Source organism: Zootoca vivipara, chromosome 4 (genome assembly GCF_965207765.1).
Source record: "Zootoca vivipara chromosome 4, rZooViv2.hap1.1, whole genome shotgun sequence".
Classification (NCBI taxonomy): Eukaryota; Metazoa; Chordata; class Lepidosauria; order Squamata; family Lacertidae; genus Zootoca; species Zootoca vivipara.
In genome coordinates this window covers 67,951,096-67,978,860 of record NC_142587.1, presented here as the reverse complement: position 1 = coordinate 67,978,860, position 27,765 = coordinate 67,951,096, and the positions used below count along the sequence as shown (strand labels likewise).

At 39.9% G+C, this 27,765-nt stretch overlaps 2 protein-coding genes across 43 annotated transcripts in view; one reads left to right on the top strand and one right to left on the bottom strand.

Moving 5' to 3' along the window:
* CD47 (CD47 molecule) overlaps nt 1-27,765 on the bottom strand; it is a 636,578-nt gene that overhangs the window by 460,947 nt on the left and 147,866 nt on the right. The window lies entirely within an intron of this gene.
* The window catches only part of BBX (BBX high mobility group box domain containing), a 126,693-nt gene that overhangs the window by 77,604 nt on the left and 21,324 nt on the right, over nt 1-27,765 (top strand). For 35 of the 42 annotated variants that reach the window (XM_088668092.1, XM_035116512.3, XM_035116507.3 and 32 more), the window contains 7 exons: nt 2,080-2,250; nt 3,323-3,565; nt 6,732-6,930; nt 9,004-9,071; nt 13,513-13,593; nt 16,568-16,648; nt 26,010-26,069. In XM_088668092.1, the coding sequence (XP_088524218.1) occupies nt 2,080-2,250; nt 3,323-3,565; nt 6,732-6,930; nt 9,004-9,071; nt 13,513-13,593; nt 16,568-16,648; nt 26,010-26,069 (903 nt within the window). Of the gene's footprint in view, nt 1-2,079; nt 2,251-3,322; nt 3,602-6,731; nt 6,931-9,003; nt 9,072-13,512; nt 13,594-16,567; nt 16,649-26,009; nt 26,070-27,765 lie in introns of all 42 variants that reach the window. The other 7 variants (XM_088668116.1, XM_088668112.1, XM_088668110.1 and 4 more) reach the window with 1 other exon arrangement.

Genomic DNA, 27,765 nt, shown 5'->3' with positions numbered 1-27,765 from the left:
TTCTGGGGAAACCAGAGTAGCACACAGAAATGCTGTTTACCTTCCCACCGGAGCGGTACCTATTTATCTACTTGCATTTTGACGTGCTTGAGAACTGCTAGGTTGACAGGAGCTGGGACTGAGCAACAGGAGCTCACCCCGTCGCGGGGATTCGAACCACCGACCTTCTGATCGGCAAGCCCTGGACTCAGTGGTTTAGACCACAGTGCCACCCGCATCTTTCTCTAGCTAGTCATATTTTGTTGGTCAGCTTCTGGGTTGGTCACCAAACCCAGTTAAGCCAATTTGTCCAAGACTTCCCAAAACAGGGTATAACAAGTCTAACTGCTAATGACAGATATCCAGTAAGAGATTTAAATGAGAGATCAGCGTTCTGGCCCTGAAATATATTCAGTAAAGTTAACCCAGCGGATCTATGAAAACCCTGTCTTTCAAAAACCTGACACCTTAACGTAATACCACCATTTATGCTGCCATGTTTCCTTCGTTTCACATTCTTGTGAACAAAATGGTTTAAGAGAAAGTTGCATGTGTGCAAGATAAAGAGGTGTGAAGTGCCATTTTTGCAATGTTTTAGGACTGTTTATATACTGGGTTATTTCTTCAGGCTCCCCTGTGTTAATATGTTTATATTTAGCAGAAAAGATTTTTAACCCTGAAACACTCTGGGTAATATTTCCCCAGTGTGAAGTTCATTAGGGAACTGAGATACCTTGCTCCAAAGGAATAATTATAACTTAGTGAAGAAAGTAATGAGCTGCTACCAAACTGTTTAAAGTCACCAGTGTATTGGGGAACTCATGTAAATATGTTAGGGATACGCAAATTAAAATACTTCTGATTGCATTTAAGTATTTTAAAGGTTTTTTTTGGTTAGCTCTAGGCAAAAAATCCAGATCATACTATCAAATGCCATTATCAGATAAAGCAGCAAACCCTTCCACTCCCTAGCCAACTGAATCTTAAGCAAGAGCTCCTCTTATAATCCTGCTGCATACATCATCCTTCTGTCTAATGTGACCAGTGGTGTGGCAGAGGAAGAGAACAGAGGAGTGACATCTTTTGGAGTACCAAGATAGTTTATTGACTTGGTTAACTCTGGCTAGTGAATGAGCGGACAAGGAGGCTTTATTGTGAGAGATTAGCATAGAGGAAGTCAGAATGAGGAAGTTACAATTATACATATATTACAATTATACATTTTTGTTATTTAAACTATAAATATCGTGAAATTATGGTGTGTGTTTTTTCTCAAAGTGACACACCACCTGAGTTATGCTCGTTTTTTTGGCGAATTTTGACACACCAAGCAGGTTGCCCATCACTGTCCTATATCTTGCGCCCACCTGAAGATCTTTTTTTTAAAAGCTCAGTGTGTTTTGCAATAAGACGTACGCACCACTGGATTCAATAGAACTTCCACTCAGGAAGCCATGTACAGAACTACAGTCATGCTGATCCTAATAAAATGTGTCTTATTCTATATACTTCTCTTTCAGGGCAAATCTGTATGATAGATTAGTGGTGGGCAACTGAATTTGGTTCTTCCAAATTGAACATTTTTCTGTCTACAGAGGAAGCATTTTTAAGGGACACTGGTTTGTGGGTAATGGCCTCATGGACCAAACTGGGATACATATTGGGCCTAATTAGTCCCAAGAGCTGAAGATTCCCCACCACTATGAACTCTTGAATTTCCCTTGGAGGTGTTGCTATGGGAGCTGTCATGATGAGCTTCTGGGCTTTAAAATTTACCACTAAGTGCATCTTGAGACATCATAAAAAAGGAAGAAACATCTGTCACAAATTCATAGACTGCTAGTAGCAATCTGGTAAAACAAATGTGTGCATTCTCCTACCTATTTTGTACTTGGCTGCTCATGCAGATGTTCCACTAAAATCTACAGAGTTTATTCATTCATAATAACGTAGTAGGACCGCATCTGTCTACACCCTTTGGGTAGTATATTATCTATTGGGGATTGAGATTAATAATTCAGCATTCAGTAGTAAAAGCTGAAAAAGTGTGTTCAATAACATATTTGTTTTTTATGGGAACATTTTATTTATTTCTACTAGGTCACAGTAATGAAAGGCAGCAATAGGAATAAAGATCATTCAACAGACGGAGAGGGTACTGGGAAACGACCAAAGAGAAAGTGTCTTCAGTGGCATCCGCTACTTGCAAAGAAAATCCTTGACTTTTCAGAAGAAGAGGAGGAGGAAGAGGACGAAGAAGATATTGATAAGGTGAACCTATGTTGTCAAAAAGTAGAGCTTTAGTGTGATATACATTGTATATTTGTTGCCTGTGCAAGCCTTCTAAAACCCCACTTGGAAATCAAATTCATAGGTTTTTTTTTAATATCACTCAGCCCGACTATTGTGGTTTGCCCCCATTCATATTGGGTAATATCTAAAAAGAGTATCTTTTCCAAATGTTAGACGAGCCCCACACTGTATCATGCCCCTGGGTCCATGTAGTCTAGCATTCTTTTCCCGACCCAGTGTGCCCACAGAGTAGCTCATGAAGGAAAGAACTTTATCCCATTTAGCCACCCAGAAGTTGGTATGCAGATGCATAGGTCTTCTGAATACAGAGATTTTGAGCTGCCATGGGTAATGGCTGTGGATAGAACTATTGCCCATGAATTTGTTTAATCATTTAGTAGCCATTGCCACATTCAGAAAATTCCAAAAGTTAATTATTTGTTGTAGAAATTATCATAAATTACATTATTTTTCATAATAATTCCTTTTTTAAAAAAAAATCCCACTCAAGGCAACTTAATAAACTTTAAAATAATAAACTTCAAAATAATAAACTTTAAAATAAAAGCATTTAATACCCAATATTCAAAACACATTGGGGTAGTAAATATCTCTTTTGCCCATCCACTAAAACAAGTGGGCATGCTTCCATCAACAAAATTGTTCAGTGCAAGCACAAATCAGTCCAGAAGCTTAAAACCATTTAGATCAGAAAAGCATTTTAAACTGGAAGACTTTATCTACCTGGTTAGAAGGCCATTAATGAGGGGGCAAAACAAGCCTTTCCTTGGGAGGAAGTTCCACAGTCTGGGCACAACAAGATTTCCGCCGAACCTCACTTCAGTCTCTTGAGTGGAATCTATCTTTCATCCCACAAAGTGTAAATGCAAAGCTAATGTAATATTATTTGCTCAGACATTTTGCTGAATTGATTGCTTCACTGCAGGGGATTTGCAGGTTTCTAACAATGAATATTAAGTTAGATGTCGGAGCTAATATCTAATAAACACTAATATCCATTACATCTGTAGAATTTTTATTTGTAAAATAGGTCCATCTTCTTGGTGCTGATGGTCTTGAGCACGATGCTGACGAAACAGAAGATGAGGAATCTTCAGAGCAACGAGCTCGCAGGCCGATGAATGCATTCCTTCTGTTCTGCAAACGCCACCGTTCCCTTGTGCGGCAAGAACACCCCCGTCTGGACAATCGTGGTGCTACCAAGATCCTGGCGGATTGGTGGTCTGTTCTAGACCCTAAAGAAAAGCAGAAATACACCGACATGGCCAAGGAGGTACCCAGTGACACTGTTGTGCCACATGTTTAAATGGTGAACATTTGAAAAACAGCATCATGCTTACAATCCCGCCCTCCCCAATCTGTGTCAGGTTTTGCAAGGGAGATGATTAAGCAGGAATTCAGGAAGGCAAGGAGCTTTGTGACCAAGCTAAACAGTTCAATTTATACATTTCGTACAGTGTTTTTTATATTGTGTTACTCTGACCTGAACTACCTGATTCAAAAAAAGCAGGATTACTAATTTTTACTAAATTTACAATTTTTATGATCTGGATACCCTCCTTTTAGAGGCCTGTTCCTATTTTAAAACCCAAAAGGTGCTCCAGCAAATATGTTATAACTGGATTCTCAAAAGCAAGAGAAATACCTGTTTTACTTTCTAATATTTCCCTTTCCAAATTACTGCTACTGAAACAGACCCAAAGGGTAGATTTATTTTAATTAAGGGTTTTCTTGATGACTAGCTATTTGTTGGTGATATGCTCTGAATTCTAATCAGATTTGTTTTATTAAAAAAGAAAAATACCTTGCAACAACTTGAGACGTTAGAAGAGCATACCTTTTTACCTAAAGCCTATTTTAACTGTTTAATTTATCAGTAATTTGGTAACCTAGACCAGTGTTTCCCAACCTTGTGCCTCCAGATGTTTTGGGACTACAACTCCCATCATCCCTAGCTAGCAAGACCAGTGGTCAGGAATGATGGGAATTGTAGTCCGAAAACAGCTGGAGGCACAAGGTTGGGAAACACTGACCTAGACCACCATAACACCTGATGTGACTCTAAACACTAATGCTCATTGGCTACATTCAAACTGCATATCAACCTAAGCAAGTTGTGCTTCCATTTTCTGGTTAATTGGCTATAGGTTTTGAGAGAAAACAGATAATTGAACTATCTTTGTTGCATTACATTCTTCATTAAATTTTATTTCCATTGATATATAATTTCATGGTATTACTCCAATAAAGTGGAGTTGTGAGCCATCAAACCTCAGAAATACACTTTTCCCAAAAGGTTTCCACAATTTTGGCCACTACTGTACCTACACTGTGAGAGGCAGTATGTCTCTGAATGCTAGTTTCTGTGAATCACAGGTTGAGATTGTGCTGTTGCTTTCAAGCCTTGCTTTTGGGCTTCCCATAGTTGACTGTTGTGAAACAAATGCTCAAACTCCTATAAGGAATGACCTTCCTGCAGAATTTATATAACTCATATTTTTAAAATAATGTTCTGCTGCAAGGAATCTCTCCTAAATTAATCTATAAAGGTAGCAGATAAGATCCAAAATACAGTATGCCTTGATAAATAATAAGTCTTTCACCATGCAACTGAAGTTTGGACCAGGGAAAGCTTCCTGGGGACAGTGTATCATAATTGGTGTGATACAATCAAAAGCCCTCTTTATATTTATTCCGAATCACCAAGTAGTGGATAATGTCTTTAGATATTCTTCTTTATTGATTCAGAATAATGAAAATTGTTTTGATTTGGTTTTTTCAATACTGAAATTAGGGACTTGTTATTTCAATTGGTAGAAAAAAACACCTAATAATAATAATAATAATATAATGGAATCCAGTAGTGATCTAGAAAACTGGAGAGTTGAATTTATAGGACAAAAATGTCTTTTCGGATTTTTAACTTCCCCTTGAACCTTTGTCAGTGGGGAAGAAGAACAACTGCATAACACTCCTGTGAAAAGTGACAATTAGAAACTTCTAACAATAGTGTGTTGAAAACTGCTATGCCTGCGGCGATATGATTCACACAAACCCTTCCTCCCAGGCTTAGTTCTAAAAGCAAGTCTCACATTTCTCTATTGAAAAGGAACAATATAGCCAAGTGTGTTCAGCTCAGTAACATTCATTCCAAGAATGTGTATGAGACGTGCAATTAAGCATATAATTTTTATTCTTTCTGTAGTTTAGCAGTGCAATAGCAGTAATTATGAACAAAAACTTGCTACTGGGTCCTCTTAACAATTTTTTCCTGGTAAAGCATTGATGAAAATACATACAGGAGAGAGAGGTTTTTCTCTTTAATTGCATTTTAAAAATTGTAGTTATAATTTGGCTTTGTTATGAACACTGCTCAGACATAATGCACAGCTTAGAGTGGTGGCCATACAATGTGCCTCTTGGAGCTAGCCCTCAGGTTCAACAATGCTAAAAAAAAAGATCTTGGAGCAAGCCCAAACTTTTCAGATCTGGTCTACACCCAGATTTTTTTTTGAGACCATTTTTTTTAGCATGGGCAAATGATACAAGTATTTATACCTTGTAAGAGTAATTAGGGAAACCTGACAATTTCAAATTCATTAGCTGAATGGTCTGAAATGTAGAACCACACAAAAGCTTAAGTCGTTCTTCTAGCCAAAATATATTGGATAGGGCTCAATGCTTCCAACTCAGACTAGACATACTGTAAATGCAATAGGCTATCTTTATGATCACATAGCACAACATTAAGAAACCTTTATCAGGAACATAAGAAAAGCCTGCTGGATTAGGCCAGTGGCCCACCTAATTCAGCATCCTGTACTCACAGTAGCCAAGAGCTGTGGGAAATTTACAAGCAGGACCTGAGAACAAGAGGAATCTTCCTTCCTCTAAACCACCCCCTTCAATTAAAATTTGTCAGTCTTGGCCATATTTCCTGGTGATATTACCAAGATTTCCTAGTCTTCAAGTTGAGACCAAATTTTTCATTAATTTGTTAAGAAATAAACATTCTTTTTTTAAAAAAAAAATTGTTGGTATAGTGCAGGTGGTTGAGAAAAATAGTTGAGCCATTGATGCTTTGAGAAATGTTTTTATGGAGTAGCTTGGAAATCTGAGATCATCCATAAACTCGTTATTTTATAATACAGGTTTTATAGCTTTTCTGATGACAAACATAAGCAATGAGTGCGACCCTGTGCACATTTATATGGGAGTAAGCCCCATTTGACTTGAATCAAAATAAATATTCAAATTGTTGTATGTTGCATATCCTAAAATCAGTACTTTATAAACCACTTAGAAGGTTGTTGTTTTTTACAATTATGTGGTGTATAAATGTTATGAAATAAATAACTATGAATACTAAGTTGTTACATTTCCCCAAGGTTTTCTACAAAACTGTGCTGGCCCTTGATGCAATTTTTTCCTCTTCATAGTACAAGGATGCATTTATGAAAGCAAACCCTGGCTACAAGTGGTGCCCGCCTACAAATAAACCTGTGAAAACCCAGTCATCCACTGTTACTAACCGGAAAAAGCTGTGGGCTTTCCCATCAGAACCTGCAAAAGATTTGCCAAGTCCGAAAAAGTTAGTGAAGACAGAAGAAATGCCTCAGCTGAATTTCGCAATGGCAGGTTTGTTTGAGATCTCTGTTGACATCAAGCCCCAAGTCTCTGGCCTACAGTACATGACTGAATCAGGCCTAGAAGTCAGAGGTTTCAACAAGATTGTACTGTATTTCATTAGAGTCAATGGGAATATGTTTTTGTTATATTATAATCATGTACAGTGGATCCTCGGTTTTCGAGCGTCTCGGAACCTGAGCAATTCGGAACCCGAACACCAAAAACCCAGAAGTAATTGCTTCCGTTTTTGAATCCACCTCAGAAGCCATTTTTTCCCCCAAGGAATTTGTCAACCACCTATTGATCCTCGGTTTTCGAACGACTCTGAAGTCGAACAGTCTTCCAGAATGGATTACATTCGAAAACCGAGCTTCCACTGTATTATTAAAATGGGTTGATTCCTGCAATCATTTTGTAATAGGATTCTATAGGGTTGTAGATATTCTTGAAGCTGTTACTCTTTTGTAAAACATGCCTTCTATATATTTTAATGAGTTATAAGATACATAGTCAGTGGAGCACCTCATTCCAGTTATGACTGCAACATTTGATCCTGTTACATCCTCTTATGGTACAATGTTCACACACTGTAAAATACACAGTCCCTGTTGTGACTAACCTCCTGGCTATGGGATGGATACAAACTAAATTAGTCCCATGATTTCAGTGGGAACTGACTGTAACTAATTACTCAGTGGGATCCAACCCCATGTATACATGGATAGATTACAGTACCTGTCACATTTTCCTGCGTGATCATAGATGGATCATATTGCTGCAACTCTTCCTACCTAGGGCTCTCTTAAGCTACTTAAATCAGCTTAAGTCAGATATTTTGAGCAAAAAATTATGCATGAGACATTTCTTGTGTCTTTAATAAAGTAATTTCCAAACACTGAAAATATGTTTAACTTCCAATAGCAGCATAAGTAGCAGCACTAGGCACAAATCATGTTTTGCTTCACTGTTAATAGTTCTCTATATCGAATGGCTTTCGGGAGGCCAAAGACTCATGATGAGTCTGACCAAATACAAGTTATAATCCATTTGAAAGTACAGTCCATTGTGATTGGAGGGAAGGTATATTTCTTGTTGTTTCTCCCCTAAGGTGAGTGGCAGGATCTAAATATACAAGTTGCAGGTGATGGTGTGCAAGACTCTGCTTCAGCAGAGGGAGCGAAGAATGAGCAGTGCCTTTTTCAGGCATTCTGTCTCAATTTCATGGGGCTAGAGAGTGGAGCCACGTGCCTACTATCACATTCCCACCAGCCCTTTCCTCCTCCTCCGCATTGGTGGAGACACCTGAGAGGAGCATGCTAATTGTGTGGGGTTCTAAACAGGGAAACCTATAGGAGTTTTCATTGAGTCCCATGGTCAAACTTTCCTTCCCGCCATGGGGTATAGAGACTTGAGTGTGATCCCATGCAATCCCATGGTCTTGCTTCACATAGAAATCATAGAATTGTAGGGTTGGGAGGAACCACTTGGGTCATCTAGTCCAACCCCCTGCAATGCAGGAATTTTTGCCCAATGTGAAGCTCGAACCCACAACAATTAAAAGTTTCATGCTCTACCAATTGGCAGTTGTATGCAGGAGGGTGCCTGAAGTTTCTTGTGTATATTGTCTGCACTTTATTGTAACACTTAAAAGTTACCAGCACTAGACTGAATGACTTTATGAATAGCTTATCATGATACAGTCATACCTCAGTTTAAGTACGCTTCGGTTTGAGTACTTTCAGTTTAAGTACTCCGCGGACCCGTCTGGAACGGATTAATCCACTTTCCATTACTTTCAATGGGAAAGTTTGCTTCAGGTTAAGTACGCTTCAGGTTAAGTACAGACTTCTGGAACCAATTGTGTACTTAAAGCGAGGTACCACTGTATTATCAAGACTTCGTTCCCACTCCATTTTAAAAAAAAGATATATATGGGGGGGGGTTGATTCCTTTTAAGTAGTCTTTGTTAAAGGATGTAATCTTTATAGTTCCTTTCAGTGCTGTAGGCCAGTATGTTTAAGATCTGCTCCTGCTGGCTCCAAAATAAAATATTTTTATTAATATATTTTTATTCTCTGATAGATCCTACACAAATGGGAGGCCTCAGTATGCTGCTGTTAGCAGGAGAACATGCCTTGACTGCACAAGAGGTAAGCAGCTATCTTGCCTGCTTCACCCTTTCATTAATGCATTGCATGTTTGACAGATAGGTATAGTAATGTAAGTTCTGCTGACAACTATTTGATAGGTTTTGTATCTGCAGTCAGTGACACAGTTTTGCCATTCCGTAGCTATAGAACCTAATCATTTGTGCCAGTTGTACAATGTGAAACACTTTGGTGTCAAGTACAGTGGTTCCTCCAGTTGTGGACAGGATCCGTTCCGGAGCTCTGGTCGGAGGTTTCTGCAACCGGAGGTGCCTGTTCTACGTGCGCAGCGCGATAGAGCGCTACTGCACATGCGCGCAGGGCGAAACCCAGAAATATACTTCTGGGTTTGCCGTGTATGTATTCTGAAGGATATGTAACAAGAGGGGCACATAAGCAGAGATACCACTGTATTGCAGAATCAAGTCCTTTATATCCAAAGTTTCTAGTAAAGAGGAACTATAATCAAGAGGACGTATCTTGGGTTAAACTGTTTGTGAATGTAAACAGTTCTGTGAATTTAGAAGTCCCAGCCTTGAGAGCAAAATCCATTTACTTTGTATAGTGTCTGATACATATTTGTCCTTCAGCCATTTAGAATTTGAATACCATAGAGCAGTGATGGCGAACCTTTTAGAGATCAAGTGCCCAAACTGCTACTCAAAACCCACTTATTTATTGCAAAGTGCCTACATGGCAATTTAACCTGTATATCTTATTTTTTTTTCTATGTGTTTCTATGTGTTTCACGTTTCTTCTTTATGACTGCTGTTGTAATAAATAATCCTTCATAAAAGTTATTGCATTACATTCTTCATTAAATTACCAGTCTCTTTCCATTGATATATAATTTTATGGTATAACTCTGGGCTTTTTCCTAAAAAAATGTTTAGGGATACACTCAGTTTTACTCAAGAAAAATCACCACCAGGGAAAAATAAATACAGTTCAAATCGTGGAAAATACAGTGAAATTCATCTACCGTTAAATTCACAAAATGTTTAGAGGTATGCGTCCCCTTGCATCCCCACGGAAAAAAAACACTGGTATTACTCCAAAACAAAGTTCTGTTATGAGCCATCAAACCTTGGAAATACATTTTTTTCCAGAAGGTTTCACAATTTTGGCCACTAGTGTACACTGGAGGGCTGTACTAAGAGCCACCCTCTCCCAATCTTTAATATGAGATAATAATGATTGTCTGCGTGCACACATACAAATATATATAAATAAGTAAACCCAGCCAGATGGGCGGGTATAAATATGTTGTTGTTGTTGTTGTTGTTGTTGTTGTTGTATTTTGCTGTTTCTTTGGGTGCCATTTGATCGCAGCCTCCATGGAATGAATTTCTTTGTTGGCTTCTGCGGGAAAGCCCAGCGAACATGTAAACCCAGCAGCCCCTTCTTATGTGCCGTCTTGATATTCTTACTGACCTGGGAGTTAAGCCCTGCTGAACTCAAGGCAGCTTACTCCCGAGTAGGAAAAACAGACTGACGGGAGGCCCTGATGCAACAAAAATCAATGCCTGCTCAGTCTCTCGCTCGCTTGCCAGGCCCTGGTGCTGCAGGCTTTGGATGGCACACGCTAGCCCCCCCCCCCAATCCCCACTGGCATGGAAGCTATGGCCCTGCTGGGGCGATGGCGTGCATGCCCACAGAGAGGGCTCTGAGTGCCCTCTGGCACGCGTACCATAGGTACCACCACTGCCATAGAATATTTAGAATAACGTGATGGAATATTTGGTAGCGTTATTTTAAATGCAAAAAGCATTGAAAAATATAGTTTACATGCTATTAGATCCTACTTTCCTAATCAACACAGGTAACTCAAAGCTTCTTAAAATACTGTTGTAACAAATAAATTTAAATACATTATCTTCACTACTGCTAAGGTGTTGTATTATTATCTCCCATTTTACAAGTGAGGGTTGGGACATTGCCTACACAGCAGCTCACTTGAGCTTAGAATCGGGAGTGTTGGGCTCACAGCTCATGATGTTCACTGTCGTACCACAGCAGCTCAGTTTAAAGTAGCCATCTCCCTGTTTACATTTCACCAGCTTTGCAATACAAAATGTATTAAATCTGGCAGCTTTTAGCACATACATGTTGAATTTCTGTAAGAAGTAGAATGTGATTTTGTAATGGCGGTGGCAAAAGAGTATCATGGTTCAATATAAACACAAGAAAATTTTATAGCGTCTTATGCTTCAATCAATCATTTATTTATCTATTTGTATGCCATGTTTCCAAAGTTAAAGCATGTTCAAGGTGGCTTACAACGTATTTTAGAAACTACAGCACTACAAAGATAACAAAAGTAGTCATAAACAAAACATCAAAAAGTACACAGACTGAACAATTTTCACATAAATCAAAAGATCCAAAATTAGGATATAAAAAGATGACAGCAACAGCCCACATAAACAACAAAACCCCATAAACAATGCCCCAGCCCAAGATTCTATTCGGCAGCTTCAGCCTTTATAGCGGGAGTCAATCAGGCCTTGCCCTCTCAGGCCAGGTGGGGAAAGGCCTACAAGAGAGCAGGTCTTCCAGGGCTCAAAGCCAAGATGGTCTCTTTTAAGCAACTTTTTATAGACTACAGGCCACTTCATGAGATGAAAACTATGTGAATAACTTGCTGGTCTGTGGGGACAGGGGAAAATTTGCAAACCTAAGATTTAACTTGAATCATTTTATGTGTAGCATATATAGCCTGGCCTTCATTTATACAAATACCAGGCTTGGGTACAGAGTATAAACCAAAGAAACCAGAACAGTAAGCCATTCAGAACAAATAAAGACTGCTAAAAACAGCATAATAAACGAATCAATCAACAGCTTAAAATGCCTGGGCAAATAAATAAGTGTTAACGTGGTGCTGGAACAATGACCACTTCAGCCAGGCAGACTTCTGAGTGGAGGGCATTTGTGGCAGCTTATGTAGGTGCTTGTTAAGCCCTTGTTTGCAAGCCTGGTATGTCTACCAGCCATTCTGACAAATGTCTTATGAGAAATCCACTTTCACAGCAACTTCACAGCTCCTTCCCAAAACATTCTGGGCAGACATTTGGCTGGCAAATGAAGCATGCAGTGGTAAAAAAGAGAAAGAAAAAAACCTTTTCCTTTTCTTCAAAGAATAATCAGGCAGACATTAAGGAGGCAGTGTGTGTGAGAGAGTGTTAAAAGCAGACAGAAGGCCATTTTTGCTATCCTTTCTTTGCATTTAATAATACATGGGCAAGAATTAAGTATTATTCTGATACATTGACATTGTATTTCTTAATGCTTAATCTGATTGCATTAATGATCTTCATCTTCTAAAGAGTTGTATTAACAGTTGTTAACTACGCTGAATTTTTAGGAATCTCTTATTGCCTCGTGATGTGAGTGTGAATGCATTATATAGTGTCCCAGCCATGAAAATTAAATGTAGAATCAGTGCTGTTTGCGCACTTGTTAAGTGTCAACTATGCCATTATACTCTTAGAACAGATTGTATTACATTATTTTATAGGGCATTTTTCTGTATTTAACTCATCACAACTAATTTTTCACTTAATGAATGGATGGACAAATGGAAGGTGATCTCGTATGTGCATTTCTTACTTGGTTCCTCCCTTCAGTCTTTAGTGCTTTCCATTTTTCTGCATTCCACACCAGTGGCTGCCTTGTGCTGGCAATGCTGCTAAAAAGGCAAATGGCGACTCATTTGCATATGTACCTGCCTGCATGCAGGGAATCAGCTAATGCCCTTTGATCCATCCTTCCCGTTTTTGATCTCTTTTTTATTTTAAATTCTGCGGCTCTTTCCATGCTCCTTATTTTACATGTATTTCTCCATCCCTTCTCTTTTCTAAAACTGGCTTCTGTCTCCCTAAAGCATCCTGTTTAAATTTCTTTTGGCTTAGAGTGCTTTTGTAGACTTTCTCCTTCTTAACTTTTCAGTTCTTTCTTTCTCTTTGCTCCTTCTTTTCCCGTTATGTACTTCTAATCAAACCCAAAACCTGACTATTACTTTTCATTGTTGCTTTTATCTGTTGTTATTCTACAGCTATGGAATGCACTGGCTGCATGGAATGTGCTCCCTATCGATATTCAAGCAGCTCTGCCAATTTTGGTTCTTAAACAGCTTCTAAAGAGCAATCTGTGCTCTGAGGCTTTTCCTTGCTCATTAATCCTTCCAGGTTTCCCTTCCTCTTGTGACCATTTCCACCCCCTCCACTTTTTTTGTCTGATACATTGTAAGCCTCCAGGCAGGGTTTGTCATTACTTTTATCTCTTCTATGCCATTTTGATTTGAAAGTGCTTTAGAAATAATAATATATGCGCACACCACTTAGCAGTAAAAGCCTGCAACTCACAGGCAGGCCCCTTTCTAATTGACACACGAAGCAGAATGTAGTCCCTAAAGTTTTCCACCCAATAATCTTTGTTTCAGATTTCTTCAAGTACATGCCATTCTGATGCATCCAATTCTACTGAAGGATGTCTAAAGTCGCCGTTGTTTCAATTTGCTGAGGTGAGCTTTTTCTAATTTCTGGGGTTTTTGTTATTTTTAAAATAATAAAAAAAAACGAACACTAAAGGCTTTCAGATAAGCTCCAAAAATGCTTTAGTTAATTTATCATCCATTTGAGCAGTGGCCACATACATATTTACCTGAGGATTATGGGTGACATCCGCATCTTTAATGGCACTTAAATATAGTTAATTAATTAAATGCTTTATATGATGCATTCCATTAGGTAGGCATTCTTGAGCAGAAGAAAGAATTTCTTTCATATATTTAGTAGAAAGCATCCTGAAGCCAAAAATGTGCCAGCTAAGGACATATTTATTTAATTAGCAGCTATAATGGCATCAGATCTCGATGAGCTTCATCAGGTGACTGTTCAGGTTAAAGTGTGGAAACACTCTCTCAGTACTAAGTCAAGGTCAGGACCATCCATTAGCATATAAGATAGATAGATCATGTCCTCATATGTTGTCAAATCCTAATCATCTTTCAGTATAACCAAGGGCCCAAGTCACAAATCCATATTTTGAACATGTAAGCAGCCTTTAGCATCTCCAGATACATGCTCATTGGTGAAGGTAGTGTATGAACCAGGCATTCGGTTCTCATTCTTACAGAGCCACTCCTGTTCAGGGAGGGGAGGGGTTGCGTGCAGGCCTCGGTCTTTCCCGCCCACAGTGGGGCCCGTGTCGACACCCCCCGCGTCACTGGGGAGTCCCGGCACGCATCACGACTGCAGGGGGTGCATGGCTAGCCGCATTTTAGCGGCTGCGTGGCTGGGAGCTCCTCCTCCTGCTCCAGGCTTCCACAGATCTCCCAGCCTCTCTTCTTGCGTTTATCACCTTGACCTTGCTATGGGCCCCTGTTGAAGGGGCCTGGTAGGAATTTTCCCACTTGGCAGATTGGCACCAGCCACTTGGTTATTGCCTGTTGTTTGTTGCTTAGTCGTCTTAGTCATGTTCGGGTCTCCGTGACCCCTTGAACCAGAGCATGCTTTGGAAACTCTCACTTCCTTCTCAGAGCTTCTCCTTTTTTATGTCCATGGAGTTTTCATGCAAAATACTGGAGTGGGTTGTAGCAAATTGTCACAACTTTATAAGGTTTGGCAGTTAGGCATTGGAAAAGCTTGTTTTATGGGAGGGGAGATTGTGGCCATCACCTACCCCTTCCCTTTAAGGGTATTCCGTTAAAGGAATCCAGGGGTCATGGTTCCTTTCCGACGCCTGGGTGGAGGCTAGGGCTAGGGCCACAGCATTTCTGGTGGTCCTGGGGGAGCACCGAGTTGATGTACATCAACAGGGCTCCCCCTACAGGTGGTTAACCCTTGTAAGACTTCCTGCATGGCGGGCAGGAGTCAGATATAGTTGGTTCGGGTCCAATGCCTAAAGCCAATACCACTCACATTCTGTAACCAATAAAAGTTGTGGTGTTTTTTCAGCCCATTAACCTAAAATACTTGTGTCCACATGTTTTTATTCACCAAGGGAAGGGGTGCGGAGCCTTGACATGCAACAGTACCTTATCCAGCTGCTATGATTAAAGAACTTGCTATAGAGTAAATTATTTCCTATATATTAGACACAACCCAATGGACATTAGTTATGACTAAATCCCACTGAAATAAATAGAACTTGAATTTGTTGCACCAAAAAACCCCACTCCTTTGTTTTTGATGTCTTTAGTTGTGGATAAATTTTCCAGATGCTGCTCATTGCATCAGCCTATGAAAGTGGGTTCCTGGTCAAGGGATGTGTGAACTGACCCCCAAGTTGCTGGTGGAGCGTCATTAAAATGTTTAACCCAAGCACAATTAAATAAATTAAGGCTGCAATCTGAAACACACTTACTAAGGATTAAGCACAATTGAATATACTACCACCATGGGTGGCAACACAAGAGGAAGTGCACAGGAGACCTTTCTCTGTGGAGCCAATGTGAGCACCACTCAGTGATGTAGCAAGCAATGTGGTATTCACAATTATGTAGCTTTTTCTCAGAGAAGCTCAGTAAGAGATTGAGATGCAACCGAAGAAGAGAATACAAACATCAAAGTATAGAGGGCACCCATTTTTTTTTACTACCAAATTTTATTTTAATTAGATGCCATTGTTTCTAATAGATTTTTTTCTCATCTGATATCAGAAAACCAAGAATGTGTGGATAGTTGGCACAATCCAGCTGAGATTAAGCACTTTTAAAACACCAATTATTTTCAGTGGGTGAGTTAAGTATGCAATTTTAAGCCCCGTTGATTTCAATTTGAATGTTAAGCATGTGTTTAAATCTTACCTGTTGAAATCAATGGAATGTAAAAGTGTTTCACTTTGACTGGATCGTGCTCATTATTGTCCTGAAAACAATCCAGAATATCATAGTATTCCAAATGGCATTTATGACCAGATAGTTAAGATCGCTGTTAACGGGTTTCCAACTAGCACACTTGAACATCTCAGTGGTGAAAATGAAGCCAGAATCATAAGGCTCTCATTTAAAACTTCCTTGTAAATAGGTTTCTTTGAAATCAGTGGGGTTTATCTCCAACTAAGTGAGTTGAAAATAATATTGCTTATTTTAGTCTGGAAATTCTGTTTTTTTTTTGTACAGTTCTTTCAGCATGGTACTGATCATTTTGGTGCTTTGTGTGCAATTAGTGTGTCAGGTGAAATGCTTCATTTGCGTCTCTCAATGCAAGGAATCAAAGCCTTTGGCTTAGCTCCAAGCTATGTGATACTTTATTTAATATTACCATTATGACTTTTCATTGTTTTATTTTGTTGCTCTGATTATGGCAGAGGTTTCCCTATGAAATGATGCTTGTATTTTTCATAGTTTGTCATTTACAATCCAATAGAAAACTTATTCATACCACTTTGTGTCCTGAAGAGCCACAAGTTTTGCCATTTCTACACAACATGAAAATCAGATTTGGCTTAAACACGATGTTCTAACGGCTTTTTTAATGTGTCCCCCCTCCCAGATTTCTTCAAGTCCATCACAACCAGACGCCCCTGCAGATTCAAAAGAAAGTGATGAATCAGCACAATTCCAGTTTTCAGAGGTATGACAATTCTGACTTTAAATAATAATAAAAGAAATACAGTGTGATAAAGCAAGATGGCTTCAAATGTTGCAGTCCACAACTGAAGCATATAACAAATAGTTTCTCCAGCAGGTTTAATTTTTATAATGTGCTAGATGCAATTGATATGTGGAAGTAGATAGCAATGCCTCCTTCAAGGAAGTAGGACCTTCTTGGAACAATAAGAATGAGCCCAACAAGGGGCTGTGTTCGCACACTATGGTAAACCATAGTTACTGGTATACTGTGAACTCTTAAGTTGGCTCCTACTTTGCTCCTCCAATAGCTTTGGTGGGTACAACAAACCATGCGCCCTGGTTTAGCGTTACATCTGAACTAGGGATTGTGGTTTGTTTTACTCAACAAACAAACAAACAAACCACAATCAGGAAGCCAATGTTTGTTTTTGGATCATGGTTTGTTGATCTGACCTGTTTTTAGGAGAGGAGAGGTTTTCCACCTTAGTAGGACTTCTCATGACTCTGCTCTAGAGCTTCTTTCAATGCTAAGGCTCAGCTGGGAAAGAAATAAGGTAGTAGTAATAAAAAGAGTGTACACAGTGTGCTTTCCCTATTATCACTGAATAACTTAAACTAGTAGTTATGTTTTGGAAGGAGGAGCACACTTGTCAGAAACTATGAATTCAGATAGACATGAGCCCTAGCACCTTTCAATTAAGAAGATCCTTAATGTAAAGGAGGTGGTGGGAAAGATCAAAACACTTCAGTAAAATACAAGATTCTTCTTCTCACATGTGCCTTCAAGTCTCTATCCTACCTTCAAAATGCTGCCTGTGTTCTAACCCCCCCCCAAAAAAAACCCCACGCCTTCACACCAATCTGTTTATTGGGATAAACAGGTCTAAATCAGTATAAGGGAACTGCTATGATTGTGGGGAAAGGCATCATACTGATATTATTCACATCCCTTTTCTTAATTGCAACAATTAGTATTTCTAAAGTCCTTACGTTTCTTGACCAAAGGATCAGTGGTTTTGCTTGGTTGTGAAGGGGGATGTTCTATGGCAGTGATGGGGAGCCTCCTGCCCATGATCCCAATTAGATCCTACATGTCATGTTCTGGTGCGATGCTGGATTTCATGGAGAAGGAGGCAAAGCATGACAAGCCAATGCCCCTTTGTGACTAACTAGATCATGGGTAGGCAAACTAAGGCCCACGGACTGGATCAGGCCCAATTGCCTTCTGGATCTGGCCCACGGATTGTCCGGGAATCACCACGTAGATCACCAACGCACGTGCATTCTTTCCCTCACCTGGCGGTGCCGGCGGCACCTCCTCCCTCCCTCCTCCTGGATTCTCCCTGCCCTGCCTAGAGGAAGGGGGCTGGGCTTTGTTGGTGCCAGCAGCAGCGCTCGAGTGGCGCCATTTTAAGCAGCCCCTCTCCGGAGCTCTTTCATGCACCACTCATTATCCATCCGCCACTGCCAGTCCCTGCTGCTCGCAAGACACAGGTAAGCAGCCACCGGGGCTCGTGGTGCTCTTGCATCATTTTTTCCCTTTCAAAATATAGTCTGGCCCCCCACAAGGTCTGAGGGACAGTGGACAGGCTCCTGCTGAAAAAGTTTGCTGAGAACTAGATTCTTAAAGCCCCTGATCTGGAGACAGGCACTCCTTTGTTCCCTAGCCTACTGCCTTACGTGCTTCCTGCACTGCTTGAGGTCTGGGGGCGGGGCATTTTGTTACTCCACCTCAATGGAAGGTTCCTGTGAAGGCTCCATCTCTGACCCTGTTGATACAGGAGGTTCTTCCTGGTGCTCATGTTCTCAGGCTCAGTTGTTTCCTGATCTCTATCAGCAGACTCGGAGCACTGCACCTGGTCTGGCTCCTTAGCTGGCAAGTGTTCAGCCTCTGACGCAGGAGTCTTGATTGCTGCCAGCCTCTGGGGTCATGACACTAAAGGCCTCCAGATTTGGCCCATGAAGCTGTTTGGGGCAAACTATGCAACCTTTCCCATAGTTCAGTCTGCAACTGCAGAGTGACGATTTTTCATTGACGAGCAGCTTTGGAAACACCTAAGATATGACATCAAGCAATTGATAGGGGAGCAGCCCTGGCCACCTGTCAAAATGGCCATGGAGATTTGGCCATAGAAGTGGCTCCCCATCCCTGTTCTTTGGGTTGGGAAGGAGTCTTCCTTGTAGGGTGTCCATCCTTTGCACAGACTTGAGCTTCTGTACAGTACAGCCTTGTCTCATTAGCCAAGCCTACATCATAGTTAAACCAAAGGAACAGTATACTGAGATCGCTGCCTGTGATTTTCACCCCCCTTAGCTTGACTGTATAATGTGGCTATTCAAGGCACAAAAATAAAATATCTTAAGTTTAAATAAAAAATCAGTTCTGGGATGAATGTGCTTCTGAATAGCAATATCCCAGGAAATGATAAAGTAACCTCTCATAGCCTCAGATGTCTGTCAATGCCTATGAATTCTGCTAGAGAGCACTTCTCTCGTCATCGCTGGGAACTGCTGCAGCAGAGGCAGCGAAGGAAGCTTCAGCTGTACGCACATTTCTCTTCTTCGTGTTACAATCATGAATTTAGTAGGCTGCAAAGATATGTAGCACACAGTTTGGTGGCTTACTATGAAGCTTGGTGCCAGTGCAGTATTGCAAGTCCTGGTGTCAGGTGTTTGTAACTCACACAAGGTGTGGCACTAGAGCAGCACTGCCACAAACAGTTCTGCTGACACCTACAGCAAACTGTGCTCAGGGTTCCCACCTCTCATTTGAGGCCCCTGCTTAACATTCAAGCATTACCGCTCTCTATTAATCACAGAGCACAAGATGGGGTTTTTTCCAATATTGCCACTTCTTCTTTGTGCTTTGTTCCCATGATGCTGCAGAAACATGTATATATAAGTGCTCGAGAAGGGGAATGAGGAACAGGATCATAGAATTGTAGAGTTGGAAGGGACCCTGAGGGTCCTCTAGTCCAAACCCATGCAATGCAGGATGACATTGTTACTTATTGCAGACGGCTTTGCTTAACATTTTAACTAGGGCCAAGGGCAGTAGTGCAGCAAGCACAATATCCCAGACCCACATTTGCCTGGGTAATGCAATTGTGGCCAAAGGAGGCAGCACTTCTGGGTAAGAATCAGAATAGATGGGTGCTTAGCCCTCTCTATGGCTGTGTTCACATCTCATGTTAAACCATGGTTAATGTTTAACTCTGGTTTACTATGAACAAGCAACATGCTGGTGCATGTTACTCAAAAGTCCTTGCTCCACTCCTCCACCACTCCTGGCTATGTTGGGAGCATGACTATGGGGATATTTCTCACAAACACACCACAAAAATCAAACCTTTCCCAAACACCTTTTATTTTAATCATAAAATTATATGTAATAAAATAGCTTTTAAAATATTTTAAAGCATATTGGTAGCCACACTAAAATAAAGTCATTCCCCATTTTAATTATAAATAAAAACAAAGCTAGAAGGATAACATATATCCAAACAGTCAATACTTTGTGAATCCATGATGACAATTAGGTGGGGGAAAAAACTGTTTTCTTTTACAGTAATCAATACACTTTTGCCACAACTTATATTGTCTCGGTTCTCATTCTTAATATCTTAAAAAATGTATTCTTAGGCATAGTTGCATACTCCCATATTTTGTCTCTCCATTCTTTAATCGTTGGTTTTTTATGTGATTTCCAGTATTTGCATAGACAGTTCTAGCCACAACTAATAGATAAGAAACAAGTTCCCTACATTCTGAGATAACTTACTATTTACATAATTTAAAAGAAAATGGGCAAAATGAAACATTGTATCTTAAAATATTTACCACTTGGGTTTTAAAATCATTTCCCATTTTTTAAAGGGGGAAAAAATCTCTACCACATATGGGGGGGTCTTTCTTTTTATTCTTCCAACATAAATATAATTTTGTATTCATGTTATTTATCTTTTATGGCTTAATTTACGATCTACTCATTATTTTACAATTATCTCTTAATTCCTGCACCTAAAGAGAACTTAAAAGCTACTTTCAAAAGATTTTCACATATATCCATCCGGATCCCCCCCAGTATTTTGTGCCCATTTCACAATATACTATTTTAAGTTGTCCCTGTTCTGTGTCATGTTTAACCAAAAGTTTATAAATCTTTGCTAATCTATGTTCTTTAATCTTCACAACTTTCTTTTCCAAACTCTGTATGTTCTCTCCTCAACCCAGTTTTCCTTTGATATTCTTGCACTAATGATCTTACCTGACAATATTCAAACCAATTAGGGGTTTTTGCCCTGCATTTTTCTTCTAACCTCTGAATATGAAACCATCCACCCTGCTTTTCTAAAATCATTAATCCTGAATAAATTATTGTTCTTCCATGCATGAAATCCCACCTCTACATTTCCTTTTATCTATTAATTTTTCTAAAGGAGACTTGGACATAACAAATATTTAATAAATCAAATAACAAAAAAAATTTAATAGTCTTCGGTCCAAATTTTTTATCTCCCCCAAATAAATTATGTAATAAAGTTCCCCAAACCTTTCTGAAATAACTGAATATGGTTCTTTAATCCAATCTACTAATGAGCTGAAAACAAACCTTGGCCTCAACTCATGGTTTGATTAGAAAGAAGGAAACAAACCACAAACCCAGAGTTTTATTGAGTTACTTATTTTTAATTGTTTATTTAGACCATTTTCATACCACTTAATGTATAAAAATATAAGCTGTGTACAGAAAACTAAAGCAACAACAAAAGGCAGGTAAGTAATCTTACAAAAAAGCAGACTGTTTCATATGCGAAAGTTGCATAATACAAACCGCTAATAAACCTAAACCAATATCAGTTCATTCTCCTTCCGAAACACCTCACCTTTCAGCCTCCTGCATTTTCCCCATCACTCCATCATCTACCCAGTCTCCCAGCCATGGCGCAAAAAAACACAGCTTACTCACTGGATGTCATAGAGAAGAGGATATCTGGAACCTGCTGAGGTTACCTTAATCTCTCACTCCAGACTTGCTTTTACAGGCAGGCACAAAGCTTCCTGAGGCTGCCCACAGCTTTGCCCATTCAACAAATTCCACACCCAGTCCCAACCTATACTGTAGCAGGTTTGGTGAAGGATGGGCAATGGAGCACTCCTCCACTCAACAGCTCTTTTTCTGGCCTCTGCACACTTCTCCAGCTGCTTTCTTTGAGTGCCACAACAAGCAAAGGCGTGTGGTTTGTTGCTCCCAGTATGGCCAGGAATGGTGAAGGAGTGAGGCTATAACTTTTGAGCACCCTGCATTAGTGCACTGCTTCATGTTGCACTGTTAAACATTAAGTATGGTTGACTATGATGTGCAAATCAGTGCCAGGGGTCCCCTGCCATTGCTCTCTCGGGTGTTGCTTTCCCTTTTTTCCCAATTTTTTTTTTTTGGGGGGGGGCGATGGCAACATCAGTGAGTGCATGAAAGATGAAGCATCTTCAACAGTCTGTTGATTCTCTCCTGCAAGCTTGCCTCTCTTTGCCCTCCTCTGCATTAATCTTACAAGGCCTATGTTGCTTTATAACACATTGCTGTGCTCTAAGGTACCAGCTGCCTTGAACCAGTTTTAGAAGTTGGTGTAGCAGCAGCTGCTCTTTGCAGACGCCCAAAGGATTAATTTTTTTTAAAAAAGTCCATAATTTCCAGATATATACATTTCACTGATTTTACAATCATTTTGACATTTTAAAACTTGACTTCCTTTCCCCTCTTTCTGCAGTTCCTTAAATTTATTTTCAATATCTTCTGCATATCCAAAATAACTTAACTCATTTATTTATCTTCTTTGAATATATACTCTTATGTAGCTGCAGGTTATTACAATAATCATGTCAGTGTTTTTATCTGTTTACAATTTATCCGTAAATATTCAACAAACCTCAAAGGATTAAAATTAAGACGATAGACAGAAAACTTTCTGTTTGTCTCATTATCTAATTGAAAAGTACACTTAATTCACCTCTTGAAAATGTGGAGTTACAAATTGCACTCTCAAAATTGCTTTATAGCCTAAAGCAAAGTTCTCATATCTCCCGTTGTTGTTGTTGTTTCAATTTGAATTTATATACCACCCTAAAGGTAGAGGTCTCAGAGCGGTTCATGGAATCACTGTAGTGATTCTCCCTAGAAAAAAGTTCTTTTTGAGCCTCCTCAATATTTTTTTGTTTAGGTAAAGGATGTCTCAATTGCCCAGCATTAAAATAGAAAATCATGGTGATTACAAAAAACCCGAAATAAATGCAAAATACAAAGTTAATACAATAAAATTACATTGAATCCAACTGCAAAACTATCAGGAACAATATCCAACAATGTTGATCAGAAAAGTGCTGGTTGAATAAGCAAAATCCTGAGGAGGACCTAAAAAACAAATTAACAGAATGAAGATAAGCAGTCCAGCTGCTGGTCTATAATTGTGTCTGAAGACAGGGCAGAGTAAGAGGGAAGGTGCCAGCTGGGGCAGCCATCTTGCTCTTCTACTGAAGTCGCCATGCTGGCAGAAAATAATTGTTCTCTGCTATCATTGCCACAGGATAGGCTCAGTAATGAGCTTTTACATATGTTTGGTCAGACTTGGGGTGAGTTTTCTACTGCTTGGATTCTAGCTGTCTTCCTTTTTTTCCAGTGTCCTTTGGTCTCCAGTATACCAGGGAGTTGACTAGACTTTGCAGGAAGGGAGAGCACTTTGAGAGGATTCCTGTCACTAATCATAATAATTTTATTATTTATACCCCACCCATCTGGCTGGGTTTCCCCTGCCACTCTGGGCGGTTCCCAAAAGAATATTAAAAACACGATAAAACATCACACATTAAAAACTTCCCTAAACAGGGCTGCCTTCTAAAAGTCAGATAGCTGTTTATTTCCTTGATGGGAAGGCGTTCCACAGGGCAGGCGCCACTACTGAGAAGGTCCTTTGCCTGGTTCCCTGTAACCTCACTTCTTACAGTGAGGGAACCCACAGAAGGCCCTTGGAGCTGGACCTCAGTGTCAATAATAATAGGACAAGCTTTCTTTCAAGGGAGCATGTCTTGACGGATCAAAAAAGTGAGAAACATCACTTCTTGCAGTGAGGGAACCACCAGAAGGCCCTCAGAGCTGAACCTCAGTGTCAATAATAATCGGACAAGGTTTCTTTCAAGGGAGCATGTCTTGACAGATCAAAAAAGTGAGAAACATCACTTCTTGCAGTGAGGGAACCACCAGAAGGCCCTCAGAGCTGAACCTCAGTGTCAATAATAATCGGACAAGGTTTCTTTCAAGGGAGCATGTCTTGACGGATCAAAAAAGTGAGAAACATCACTTCTTGCAGTGAGGGAACCACCAGAAGGCCCTCAGAGCTGAACCTCAGTGTCAATAATAATCGGACAAGGTTTCTTTCAAGGGAGCATGTCTTGACAGATCAAAAAAGTGAGAAACATCACTTCTTGCAGTGAGGGAACCACCAGAAGGCCCTCAGAGCTGAACCTCAGTGTCAATAATAATCGGACAAGGTTTCTTTCAAGGAAGCTTGTCTGACGGATCAAAAAAGTCCCTATAAGCTTTCAATGACAACACATACCATAGTGAAAACCTCTAGCCTAGAGCAGGGTTTCCCAAACTGGTCTATGGGCTTCATCCAGGTGGCACATGGAGAGTCTGTGGATTTGTGGTTGAAAATTGGCACATCCGTCACATTAAATGCTCATATTTATTTTTAATTGTAATTCCATCAGCTCCTCCAACTTATTCCATTGTATTCTATTGCATTGCAACCCAAACTTTGTGGAATTCTAACTGAAAAACAATTAAATACAACACACAAGAAAAGAAACAAATATGCTATCAAAAAATAATGCATCATCTAGCACAGTACATTACAATTGCTATAACAGACAGGAAAAAACCCATTGCTATAACAGACAGAGGGTCTACCAAGACCCTCAGCAATTTTCAACTGGGCCATGGCAAAAATGTTTAGGAACCGTGGCCTAGAGTATTCACCATTTTAAAGCACACATATCTTAATCAGTGAGAGAATGTAGAACAGCAAGTCTATCTACACTGAGTTTTCATAGAAGTCTGGAAGCATGAAAAGCTAGGAAACAATAAGCTGTGTATTTGTTGCTGAAAATTAGAGGGTTATCATATATTTTACAATATAAGCTCTTGTAATGTTGACTTTAGAGGCCATTCTCTGCTATAAAGCAGTCCAGAGCCATATGGAAATGTAAGAGAATCCTTTTTGTGCCAACTGAATTATCTTTGGAGGTAGAACTACAATCATTTCCCTCAGATTAGAGTGTTTGAAGAGAGCTCTGAGGACACTTCATTGATGGAAAAGATCTTGAACTTGTTCAGCAGAGTTATTTCCCCGGGTCAGCCCAAGCAGTACTTTGCAGAGTGACTCACATCTTTCTTTGCGAGAGAAGAGGCTGTGGTTTTCATCCTGAACATGGCAGGGTACTTGCTTTTAGATTATTCAAGAGAGGAGCACACAAAATCCTTATTTCAGCTACTGGATCCCATGTGTCTTTTATTAGCACAAAGCTATCATTCCCTCTGGACATCTTTGGCACATTTTGTATGCCAAAATTACCCTTTCCCCCTTCTCCCCCCCCCCCCACTTTCAAATTTCCCACTGTGAAAAGTATTGCTGTACTTTGCACGCGGAAAGCAATCTGTTGCAGTAAAAATTGTACAGTGGCTGTAAACATGCAAAAAAAATCCAGCAGCACAACAGTCTTATGTTGCCCTGGGACCCAGGATGCCTGAGGATTCTTGGCAGCCGTCCCAGACAGCGTTTTTGTTCAGCCTGGGTGTTCTTCAATATGTTTCCTTTCTCTTTATCCCTTTCACCGTAGGAGAGAATAATGTTGAGTCTTTGTGAAAGGAATGATACCATCAAGTGCATGTGTCATTCATAATGGACAACCTTTAGCCCAGGAATAAAAGTCCCCTGTCAGTCATGCATACTCCATTATACAGTATGACACTCTTCACTGTCGTCTCCATATGTTTACCACCCCTTTGCTTACCCAGTGGCTGTGTTGTTTTCCAGTGAAAACAAATGATGTGGCTAATAGGAAAGGTGTCCTTTCATCTCGCGCTCAGCCATGAGACTAGTTAAAATAGCAGAATGATGTGTCGAGATGCCTTTGTATCCTGTGGAATCTCAGAATCCACAGCAACAACGCTATAGCTTATTGTGTTGATACTGACAAACTAAAATGTCACAAAGGGCAGCTGTCTACTTGCCTGTCTGCCTCACCCATTGTTGAAAGAGACTTTCTCCGCATTTTGTTTTTAAAAAATCATATCCCTTTCTCCACAGTTGGCGAGTCCTGAACCTATAAAGCACTGTAGGAAGTCAGCACTCTTCCAGTTCGCTGAGGTAAGGCACCTTTTTTATGTGTGTAAAAAGAAAAGAAAAAGTATATCTTTATTAATAGTATTTTGAATTTAATATGGACTGCTGAAGGTTGACACCAGAAGTGTTTTATAGCAAAAGGTGTTGGAAGAAGGAGCTGTGTAGATAAGCATGGGATTTCTGCAAAGATGTATTTCTTATAGCTTTTTTGTTTTCATATACAAATGAAATTACAGGTGCAATTCAAAAAGAATTAAATGTGCTTGAGATGTGCTTTCCCATATGACAGATAAAGCTAGGTCTCCACATTTTCACAGCTTGTCAGTCTCATATTTTCTGTAATGTTTGAAAGGGGATAGCTGTACAGAAACTGCCACCCGAGCATTTCCTGCTTCTTGCTACACTTACATCTCCCCTTGAATGGGACAGAAAAGATTTGATTGACATTTTGTTGTAATTTAGGGAGCTGGTTTTTCTGCAACATGTGAAATGGCTTTGTGGCCCATAGGTTCCAGCAAAACTTATAATTTTCTGTAGCCTGACATTCAGTTTCCTAGAAACCAGACAGGGAAAAGAGCATTGCTACTCTGAAGTTGCTACTTTAATGTGGCAGGCAGTCTGGAAAGTTTGTTTCCCATGTTGAAGTTGACTGCAATATTTGTTCACCTTATAGTAAATGAACCATTAAAGAGCCAACTATCTGTTTGGTTATAAACATGGGTTTGGGAGCCTTGGAAGCTGAGAAGTGAATGAGGGGTGTTTAGCATTTTCCCACCTGCTACTTTCCCCAACACCTAGGCCAACTTTTTCTAGCCTGGTCTACAACTCCCTCCAGGGCTTTCTTGGGTGGGAGTTGTTGCCCAACAGAGCACCAGACTGGTGAAGGTTGAACTAAACTATTCAGAGGTATGTTTGCTATTTCAACTAGGCAAAATTGATGCAGCAGAAAAACAGGAAGCGAAGGAAAAACTATGCCGCCTTGACCATCGTTATCCCTTTTAAATTACTACACATACAAACTTTGTACTGGAGAAGCAGTGATCAGGGTTCTTGGACTGATGCTTACTGCCAAATTAATGCTCAAATTTTGTTTACTCTTGGTCTGCCTTCAGGCATTATATGTAGGAGGAATGTGAGACTTCTATGTTTTATAAACCTTCATAAATTATTCTCTGATTTCCTGTAGAACAAAAACTCTTTGGAGTGGTTGCATATATTGTAGCATACAGAATTGTGTTTACGCAAATGTGAGTACAGGTAGCTAGGAACCTTGACCAAATCATTTCAGAGACGCATATATTTGTATGGTACATGTGCTGCATTTGTATAACTTAATATCCAGATACGATGCTTGTATTCTCGTGACATATCCAGAGTGACGGAACATGCATGGAGGGGACAATCTACATGCACTCAGTTGAATGTTTGCATGGCATTCACATGTTTAGATAGGTGGCAGTGCCTGCTCTCATGATCCTATTTGTGTTCATTTGGACTAGATAAGTTGCAAAAGCATGACTCCCAAGTAACCAATGTGTTGTACAAGGGTATCTATTCTTGCACAGCAAAACAGTTATTATTTTTTGCCAAGATACCTAGCTTCTTGTTACAAAATCACACTTGTAAATTAGCTCATTTCGCCTTTCAAATAAAATGGGAGGATCCAAACTACCACACAAAGGTAAAGAATGTGGGCCTGATTTACAGTAGTGTAGACTGA